We start from the raw sequence: 10,053 nt of genomic DNA, 5'->3' as shown, positions 1-10,053 counted from the left end.
AAATGGGTTAATGAAAAAGCTAAATTATTTATTTAACAAATTATTTATTTATTTCACTCATTTTCTTCATTTTTTGATTTATTTTACTCATTTTTTATTTATTTCACCCATTTATTTATTTATTTAATTTTGGCTGAAATGGCTCTCCATATCTTACTGCTTTACTTGTTTGCAATTTACTATTTTCAGTTCAGTTTATCATCAAAGCTCTTGTGTATTTAAGGGCACAACGATATTTAACCATATTTAAATTCCCTAACATTATGGACAAGTAGCATGACCAGGCCAACCCAGAAACCACAGTTCACACTAAAGGTGAATAAAATATGGGCTTTGGTCTAAGGAAGGATAACTCAATACTGTATGTTCTTCATTGATTCCAGGCTGACCACGTTCACAAGTTAAGAATTATTCATTCTAGATGGATTATACGTTGGTGACACGTAAACACCAAAATTATGAGGAACTGCAGAAAATAACACTCACTGACAGACATGTGGCGATGCATTACAATTGATGTGAATATTTCTGTAAATGTGTGTGGATGCATTACTTATAGTGCATGTCCCAACTTGTTCTGTTGCTTAGTTCAGCAAGCAAACAAAAGGCTCTGTGAGCAGGAACATCCACCTCCGCTTCCACCCTGAAGCTCAACGTGGACTTTTGCTCCAGGGTGTACAGACGAACCTAACAGGGCAAACCACACAGCTCTGTGCATTGAGACAGGAAAAAGAAACTCATCTCATTTCAAAAAACAAAAGCACTTCCTCAGACCTTATCTTTCTCTGTGCTGAGGCGCCAGTTCTTCCTAGCTGCCAGCATCTTTAGGGCCGACACATTGTTGTAGCTGAGATACACCTGCTCACAAAGACACACAGCACATGGCTTACAGGATGACAAACAGTCGCCATATGAGTCAGAGTCTTGGTGTAAAATGTACTGAAATGTTCAGCAATGGTGCAAACACATTGCTACAGCCACTGCATCCTTAGTCAGCCGGCTAAATGCTCAGCGGCTGATTGTTGTGGTGTCACTTCCCCCCTCAGCATGTTTCCAGCCACCATTACCCAACAGCCACTGTCACAGGGTCAAGTGAGTATGTGTACTGGCACATCAATTCTTAGGATTTGCTTGTGGGATGAAGGGGCGATGTTATGGGGGGATGAAGGGGCGATGTTATGGGGGGATGAAGGGGCGATGTTATGGGGGGATGAAGGGGCGATGTTATGGGGGGATGAAGGGGTGATGTTATGGGACTGTTGGACTCGGCCCCTTCGTTCCAGTAAACAAAAAAAATCTTAAAGTGGAAGAATATCAAGAGATTTTGAACAATTTCAGTTTCAGTTTTGGGGCTGGTCCAAAGTGACATGGTGCACAGACAGGAGAGATGTTTGTAAAAGAACATGACTGGGCTGAACAGAGTCCTGATCTAAGCAAGACTTTTTTATTTAACCACAAAAAGTTTTTCATACAGGAAATCAGTCAGACATCTATAAGATAACAACAATATAAAAAGGAGTAATATTTCAGAATAAACTGAATAAACTGGATTAAAAATGGCTTATTGATGGATGGATGATACGGAAGTTAAATTTAGCCAAGACACAAGTTGTTGTCTTTGGAGCAGCAGCTTTGAAAAAAACATTTCTCTCAGACATTTAAATTCCATATTAAACAGGTTTTTAGAAGTTTTAGTTTCACCTCAATGTTTCTAAAATGGGAAATATCCTAAAAAATAGTCTGTGCATTTTCTCCTTCAAGGATGGACTGTTGTGACTCCTTACTATTACAGAACAAAGTAAAATTTGTTATTAACATTTAGTTGAGCCAAAACACTTCAGAAAGAGTTCTGGTGAAAATTAAAGACAGATCATATTTTCCCTTTTTTTTACCTTCTCCTCAGTATTCATTATCTGCAGCTCTTGCTGACGTTACCTTTATATTTTATATTCATAGAAGGTACACCTGACCTGAAGCAATGGCTAAGATACTGTCAATGACTGCATGTTCTTTTTTTCTCTTTCATATTCTTACTGACATTCTTAAACATACTGACAATACCCAATGCTTTGATTAATCTAATTATTTTTTTGAATATATTATTTTTCTTCATTTATTGCAAATAAATTAAATTGAAAGTGTAAATATAAACTTTATAGAACTTTTGTCTTTGTGTCACTATGCAGTTCAAGAGTTTCAGTTTGGGATTCGCTCCCATATTGAACTGTGATAAACGTGTTTTACATAAATGAGCGTCAGTTATTGTTGATGTGTGTAAAAAAAGTGTCAAATGTGTCTGAGCGGTCAGTGTTGTGTTTTCTGCTTGGCTCTTTAACTCACCTGGTTCCTGAGGTCCCAGGGGACAGACAGAGGAACTTCACTCTGTTTGCGGGAGATGATGTACTTCCTGAAATACATTTTGTTCTGACATGAGACAGTATGAACCCATTTGTAACATTATAATTTCACACGTTCAAAGTGTGTTACACTGCAGAGCTGAAAAATGTTGAGTTCATCATCGGAACATTAATGTTCAAATAGAACTTTAATGTTTCATCTGGAAAGCAAACCTTCACCTGTCCAGGCGGATTTTTTTCCTGGCTGTTGCTTCTTGGAATCTTCTCTCACCTTCCTATAAATGAAAGATATATGCGCGCACACAGGCACACACACACACACACACACACACACACACGCACACACACGCACACACACACACACACACACACGCACACAGGCACACACACACACACACACACGCACACAGAGGAGGTAAGTAAACAATGAAAAAACCTGAGGTATTCTAAGATCTGCTTTCACACACTGGGCCAACTGTTACCTGGACAATCAGTTGCTTAAGATCTGCTGTGTTTGTCATGATAATCGTTGCTACAATCTGATTATAGCAACTCATAATTCAAGTGTGTTTTACAACGGCATCATCTTCTAAGTGCTCGTGCAGCGAGACCAGCACAAAGTTCTGACCTTCAAAAGGTTTATGATGGGTGATATATTGATTAGATATTTCACAATCAGCTTACAGTTCTGAGCTTTGTGCATGCAGGCCATTAACATTACTAACAATTAACAAGTTAACATACTGGAGGTTAAAATGTAATAGGGGTTCTTTTAGAAACTTGAAATAGAAACTTCAAAGGGTTGATAACTCCACCCACAACTTCCAAAGTCAATATAAGGAAAACAGATTCACAGTTTTTCTCAGTCGCTTTGGTTCATTTCTCAAAACTTCTTGTTCAATTTTCTAATCATTGTGCTGCTCATATAATGTTTTGCAACAGCAGCAAATTATTGCTGGTGCAATGATGTGTGCACACCAGAATGTCTCAATATCACACTTGTACTTCAAGTGTCATATTTTGTTTTCTTTGTGATATTCTGATAATGGCTCCTATTTTTAGGACATAGAACATTTCTTTACATTGCTTTGCTCATGATATTCAAATACATTTCCCTTTTAACTCCAATGTCTCTGCAGCCTCTATTAAACTGTCTGCATGATGTCAAAATGGTTAACTGTAAACTGTCTGGACCTGAATGAAAACAACACTGAAATGATTGTGCTTGGTGAGCAACCTCTTCCTAGACAAAGTCAATTCCTTGGTCTCCTACTATCCATCGCTCCCCGACTGGCAGGAATCTCAGTGTTTTTAGACAGTTCTGTTGAACTTGAGAAACAAATGTCGACTTGGTTTTATCAGTGATACCAAATTGCCAAACCCTACATTCTTCCTAAAAGGCTGACAACTATTGTTCTTGCATTTATTACCTGCAGATTAGATTACTGCAATCCTTTATATTTATATCAATCAATCAATCAATCATCAGTTCATCACTTGCAGTTAGTCCAAAACGCTGCTGCTCGACTTTTAACAGGTACCAGAAGGCATGACCTCCTCACTCCAGTTTAAAGGATTTACATTGGCTGCCTGTTCATTTTTGTATTGATGTTAGTGTTACTTACTCGTAAAAGTTTGGCATCTAATGATCTAACTGTTGTCCTTAACTTTTCCAATCCAAAAAGTCTCTGAGGTACTCCTAGTGCAGCTGATGACCAGATTAAAACCCAGTAGAGATCGAGGCTTTGCCATTGCAGAAACACGACTCTGGAACCAGCTCCTTCATATTTGTGCTGCAAAGTCTGTACAGTTTTTTTTTTTAAATCTCTCCTGCAAACTCATTTCTTTGATTTCAGTTTGAGGTCAATCAGATCTGTTTGCTAGCACTGTCCTGTTAAGTTTATCCTATTTTTTGATTTTATTATTGTTTTTAATGTTGTTACTTTTACCCTTTGTGAAGCACTTTGTAGTTCTTAAATGGGCTTTAGAAATAAATTTGACATTGAAATTGATGACCATTCAGTGTCAACATAGTTTTCCAATGAATAATTGTTGCTTTATGAGGTTAAGGTCCTGTATAGCTAACTCACCAGGGGTTCTGGTCGTATCCGTGGAAGAGTACATGGCTTCCCACTGTCATCAAGAACCTCAAAGGTCATGAAGGCGGAGTTTATGTGGCGGTTAGGCCCCTCCTCCTGGTAGGCTTCTGCACGTACCCCCACCTCCAAACTGCAAGGAATTGTCTCGTCTATTAGCCAACAAGTGTCTAATAGATGAGGTACTTTGAGAGAGTTCTCAGCCCTCACGCTTTCCAAACACAAGGTTCACATCATCTGAGCTGACATTGTGTCGAAGCAGAAGCCCTGGATACCTGTTTTTGAAGGCGTTGTTGACGATAGCCCTCAGCAGGAGTCTGTCTCCAACCTGGGAGGGTCCTCTGAAAGTGAACATGTCAATGGCCCGAAGAGTTGGATGAGCCTGGCACAGGCGGCTGGGTCAGCACAGGAAGAGTAACAGAAACAGTCACATTAGAACAAGAGCAAACCAAACTCTGTTGGAGAGAAAAATATACTGATCATATTCAAGCTAAGAGGAATTATTTAATCCCCAAATAACAATTGCTTTAAAATGCTGTTAGTTGCCAGTTTATTTCATGTTTTCATTATTTTGTCATTTTTTCCAAACATTAGTTTAAAGACAAAAACTGTCCTAAAAGTAGGCAAAACTGGTTTTCTAGAAACATTCATGAAGTTTTTTTTATTTTATTTTCAAATGTTCTTTTGTAAAAATAAGCTTAAGTTGTATTTTTAGCAGAAGATTCAGATCCTGATTAGTTGTTAGAAATCTAAACACACAATTTATGAAAGGTTTCAGGCCTGAACAATGATCTATAAGAACATTATTTTCTAACTAACTATGGAATTAGAGTGTACTTTCTGACATTTTCTTTATGAATATCTGCCATATGAGCTGCTGCTTCAGGTTTACAGATTTTATACATCAAGAATTTCTTTAGATATTAAATGTGCAAACAGGACAGAAATGTGGCTTGTTCCATTTTTTATTTTATTTTCCCCATACCAATTTGAAAATAACTAAAGGAAATTCCATGCTTTCTAAAACCGTAATTTGTGAAGCTTTTTCTACATTTTTCTTCCACAAAACTTTTCATGAACATGCCTGCATGCATAAGCTCCTCTAACAGTGACCTTTTGTGGCTTCACTTCCATGTCGACATTATCGCTGACTGTTGCTAGTCCACTGCCAGCTCAGCAGTTCAGCCTTGGACTTGAACAGTGCCAGCATTTTACTGGCCTTGTGTTACATCCTCATTTTCTGAGTGTATGTAATGTGGGTTGTTGACCATGTTGATCATTTGTAGTTTCTCTACACCAGCTGTCTCCATGCATCTAGCAATAGTTTGATTTCCATCAATTGAAAATGCAAATTCCTATAAATACAAACATGAAAAAAAGCAACGATTCAAAGTAAGGAGTTACCTGGCAGCAATTGTTGCCACATTCACCATCCAGGCCATGATCTGTCCTCCAAATGTATTCACCTGAATACAGATGAATTACAGTCAATGATGTTTCTACTTTCACATGATAAATGTTCCCTGGAAGAACGCTGCCATTGATCATTCTTCGCTTTACAGCTGGAGAAATAAAAGTACATGAATAACCTGGTGGTTTGCATGTGGAGGCAGAACCAGTTCAACACTCTCCACCCTGGTCTTCTCTGCTGCCATCCCGCTACACACTGCAGAGCTGTCAGCTGGTACAGAAAGACACGCTCAAACAACACGTCTAAACTTCTGGACCGACGGCGCTGTGCATCACACCCACCCTGCTCCACAGAGCCACTGGACAGGAGTTCTTTGACGATGTCGCTGTGCAGCATCCGAACCCGTCTTCGCTCAGCTGCCACGCTGTATTCCACATGCTCCCTCTGCGTCTGAGGAGCAACTGGCCTCAACTTCACCTGTGAAGAATATCCTAGACTTTTAACATCCTCACTAATACACAGCAGCACCAAAACATCACTCATCTGCAGTGATGTCCAGTTTTAAAACCAACTTTCCTCAGAATTATGGGAGACTGTCTAGAAATATTTCAAACAAGTTTTCATCAATTTATCAAGAGGATCACTGTTCTGTTCTTGTACCTACAGTATAACATGAAGAAAGTGTCCAACATTAGTAAAACAATTTAAGTTAAAAATGAAAATCATAAATCAAGTCCAACAAACTGCATTCACAGCAAAGCAACATACTTTCAACATTGGTGTTTAATAAACATTCAGTTTTGGAGAATTGTTTCAAATTTGAGCTCAAATATCCCTTTATGACATTTTGGAAGATTTGATCACTCGTCTTTTATTCATAGTTATACCTATGAACACGCTTCACATCTTTTCATTAACCCTCCTATTATGTTTGTTTCTGAGGTTCAGCAATAATGTTCGTGGGTCAATTTGACCCGGGGAGAGTTTAGTCTTGCTATAGGGTCAGAAACCAAAAAATTCCTCCAAAACTTTTTTGTATCTGATTATTAACTCCAATACTAACCATGTGATTTTAAATTTTTTATGCCCACTGAAAAAACCTAAACACAAAATGACATTAACTATCCTTGAAAGTGATTTTTTGTAAAAAAAAAAAATAAAATAAAAAAAAAAGATTTTTTTTTGAAAGGGTGATCTTTATAATTGAACTTGAGACACTTTTCTGCTCTGGGTCAAATTGACCCACTGATTAAAATCCAGACAAATGAGTCCAGAAGATGATCCTGCTGCTGGATGTCCAGTTTAAACCTGCATGTTCAAAACATAACTGGGTTTTTCATCACATGCTGCCCAGATTTTTATGCCATATTTAGCTGGTGTGGAAGGCATATACTGCCTAAATGAGCAGCGACCTCTGAATGCCAGGGGTGAACTTTATGAAAGCCACAAGCCTTTCATCCACTGTGACATGAGGGCCTGGATTATAGAACAGGGGAAGTTACAACCCACATGTCCCACACTGTTCTATTAGCTGCTAGTTTGTCTTGTCCATCGATTGTCAAATCAGATTACTCTGGAGAGAAGTCTCCAGAAACATTATGGCCCGAAATATTACCCTGCCTGTCTCTGCATCCCTTAGACTGGCTGTTGATTCATCCTTTGACTTRKAAACTCTGGTCAGAATGAGGACCTTCAAATATGCATGTAAATGCATCTGGTTCTTCCAGTTCTCTCCAAAAACTCTCCTTCCTTTTAGATTTGTCATTTCAACAATGATTTCCTGTCTTGCACCAGGCCTGAGTGGCTCAAAGACTGACTTGATGTCTGTAATGTGAGTTTCTGCCTCCTAGTCGGTCCTGGATGATCAACAAGACGTTCCAGAGCTTCCAGGGTTTTCATCTTTTTATTTCCCTGCGGCTCATTTCCTGATCTCTGACAGTGACGACATCACATGTACCTTCAGTGTGTTTAGGACTCCCTTATAAAGAGTATTTATGTTTTCTCCACTTCTACTGAGTGTCACTCAGTGTGGGTGGAGTTTGTCCAGGGGAACCGAAAAGGTTCCTGTCAAAAGTTGTATGAACACTTTCTGCTCTCTGGCAGCTTCCTAGTGAAGTAAAGAGAATAGTGAAAGAGAGAGAGTGTGTGTGTGTGTGTGTGTGTGTGTGTGTGTGTGTGTGTGTGTGTGTGTGTGTGTGGTAAAATATGTCTCATAGGTGCAAAGAAACAAATAGAATTGGACGTTTTTTAACCTTTTTACCCTTCAACTTGACTGCCGGGTCAAATTGACCCGAACAGTATCGATGTAACAAATAGACCCAGGTCGGCTGCAAATGTGTAAAATGAACCATTTTCATTTTATACATAGAGTGCACCTATTAAGGCAAATAGAAATAGTTTCATGCAGAAAAAATACTTCTATTTTTAAAAAATTTTTAAACTTTGAAACGGGTCAATTTGACCCGCAACATAATAGGAGGGTTCATTTAAATATTTTGCTATTATGATTTTTCAAAAGCTTGATTGTTTAATTCCTTCCCTATTATGTGGTCCTGTCCCATTTATTACAGCAAATGTCCAAACTAACACTTTGAATTAACAAATTTTATATTAGGACAGTACACATTAGCACAGTAGCTAAGTTTAATCCTTTATCTTAAGGCAAATAGACTCAAAATGCAGTTCTGACCCACACATACTTTTTGTCCAGTATTGGTTCGTTGGGTCACAAAGGTGGCGTAGGAATGGCAAACCCTCCAGTGGCGATCAGAGAACAGGTCTTCACAGCTCACATGGATCCCCACCTGGGAAAGAACACAGGAGAAACTCACCCTCGACATGGAAGCCAGGTTAGATGGAAATGTATGGTGGGCAACTTTAATCCCACTGAGATTTAACAAGCTTCTCCAATGTGGCTAAATTAAAACTATTCCGCTAAGAGGAGTTGGCCAGAGTTTCCATAGTTTCAAACACTTGATGGCAGTTGTTGCTGCCAAAGGTGGAACAACCAGTTTTAAAGTGCAGGAGACATTTAGGACCAGGCTGCTGTGGCTGTCAATCAAATCATCATTTCTGATTACAGATTATCTTTAACGTTTGATCATCTGAAACATGTAAATGTAACAAAAACAGAAAAGTCAAATGTTGTTTCTATTCTGTTTTTTTTCCCATTAAATTAAAGCACTGCATATGTGACACTTGAAACCTGATCAATGCTTCAAATTAATTCATAATCGTTAGGATTATATATTAGCATTGTTTACAGTTCAGCTTCACTGACCTCCATGCTGGTGTTGAAGGCTCTGTTGACCTTTGCCCTAATATTCACCACCTGGCCCACGCTGAGGAAATGGAGCAGACGGATCAGTACTTTATGTCACATTGTTCTGATACACCCATGGCCTTCCTGTTACCTGATGGTGTGTTCAAAGTGGATGTCATCCATGGAGGCGGTGACACAGAGACTTCCATCATGCCTCTCAGCTGCTCACATGAAACAAGAGTCTGGATTAGCTTTGCTGACAACAAGAAATGTCATTTCCACAAACTCTTCTAACAGCAGGGCACACCTGAGAGGCAGGCAGTGGAGTCCATCCATTTCAGCAGCTGTCCCACACTCAGCTCCTGCCGATGGTTACAGTGGCAGGGCATGACTATCTGACTCATTTTCACCTCTGTAGGGTTAACACAACCCTCTTCATCTTCCTCCTCCTCTTCATCCTCTTCCTTAAGGTCCTCCAACACCTGGGAAGTCATCCTCAAAGATAAAGAACATAATTACAACCAAGAATGCATCGGCTGATTCAGATTTTGGCTGATACCAATTTTTGTTTTTGTATGAAAAGTTGCTAAACCTGGACATGCCATAGATTTTGTTCATTTAATTCATTTTTGCTAGATTTTGCAAAAATCATTTTAATACGCATTTTGTAATTTGCATTTTGCAGCAAGAAGGTTCTGGTTCGATTCCCGGCCCGGGAATGGGGTCCTGCATGGACTTTGCATGTTCTCCCTGTGCATGGTGGGTTTTCTCCGGGTTCTTACCACAGTTACGTTAATTGATGTGGTGTGTGTGTGTGCATGGGTGTTTGTCCTGTCTGTCTCTGTGTGGTCCAGCAACAGACTGGCGACCTGTCCAGAGATAGCCTCTCGCCTGAAACGTCTCGCTGGAGAGGCACAAGCAGCCCTC

The 10,053-nt window shown here is 39.3% G+C and overlaps 1 protein-coding gene across 2 annotated transcripts in view; it reads right to left on the bottom strand.

Annotated features, from left to right (window-relative positions):
- LOC103479249 (acyl-coenzyme A thioesterase 11-like) overlaps nucleotides 1-9,802 on the bottom strand; it is a 17,213-nt gene extending 7,411 nt beyond the window's left edge. Inside the window, exons 1-13 of one of the 2 annotated variants that reach the window (XM_017309797.1) lie at nucleotides 9,434-9,802; nucleotides 9,278-9,347; nucleotides 9,145-9,205; nucleotides 8,564-8,668; nucleotides 6,206-6,341; nucleotides 6,043-6,134; nucleotides 5,858-5,919; nucleotides 4,729-4,848; nucleotides 4,448-4,586; nucleotides 2,577-2,632; nucleotides 2,341-2,407; nucleotides 775-858; nucleotides 554-687 (exon numbers count right to left, since the gene is read on the bottom strand). In XM_017309797.1, coding sequence (XP_017165286.1) covers nucleotides 554-687; nucleotides 775-858; nucleotides 2,341-2,407; nucleotides 2,577-2,632; nucleotides 4,448-4,586; nucleotides 4,729-4,848; nucleotides 5,858-5,919; nucleotides 6,043-6,134; nucleotides 6,206-6,341; nucleotides 8,564-8,668; nucleotides 9,145-9,205; nucleotides 9,278-9,347; nucleotides 9,434-9,620 — 1,313 coding nt within the window. In that variant the 5' untranslated portion in view covers nucleotides 9,621-9,802. The remainder of the gene's footprint in view (nucleotides 1-553; nucleotides 688-774; nucleotides 859-2,340; nucleotides 2,408-2,576; nucleotides 2,633-4,447; nucleotides 4,587-4,728; nucleotides 4,849-5,857; nucleotides 5,920-6,042; nucleotides 6,135-6,205; nucleotides 6,342-8,563; nucleotides 8,669-9,144; nucleotides 9,206-9,277; nucleotides 9,348-9,433) is intronic. The other variant, XM_017309796.1, reaches the window with a different exon arrangement.
- Between the last annotated feature and the right edge of the window lie 251 nt (nucleotides 9,803-10,053).

The sequence above is a fragment of the Poecilia reticulata genome, linkage group LG17, assembly GCF_000633615.1.
Source record: "Poecilia reticulata strain Guanapo linkage group LG17, Guppy_female_1.0+MT, whole genome shotgun sequence".
Lineage (NCBI taxonomy): Eukaryota > Metazoa > Chordata > Actinopteri > Cyprinodontiformes > Poeciliidae > Poecilia > Poecilia reticulata.
This window is presented reverse-complemented; position numbering and strand designations above follow the sequence as displayed.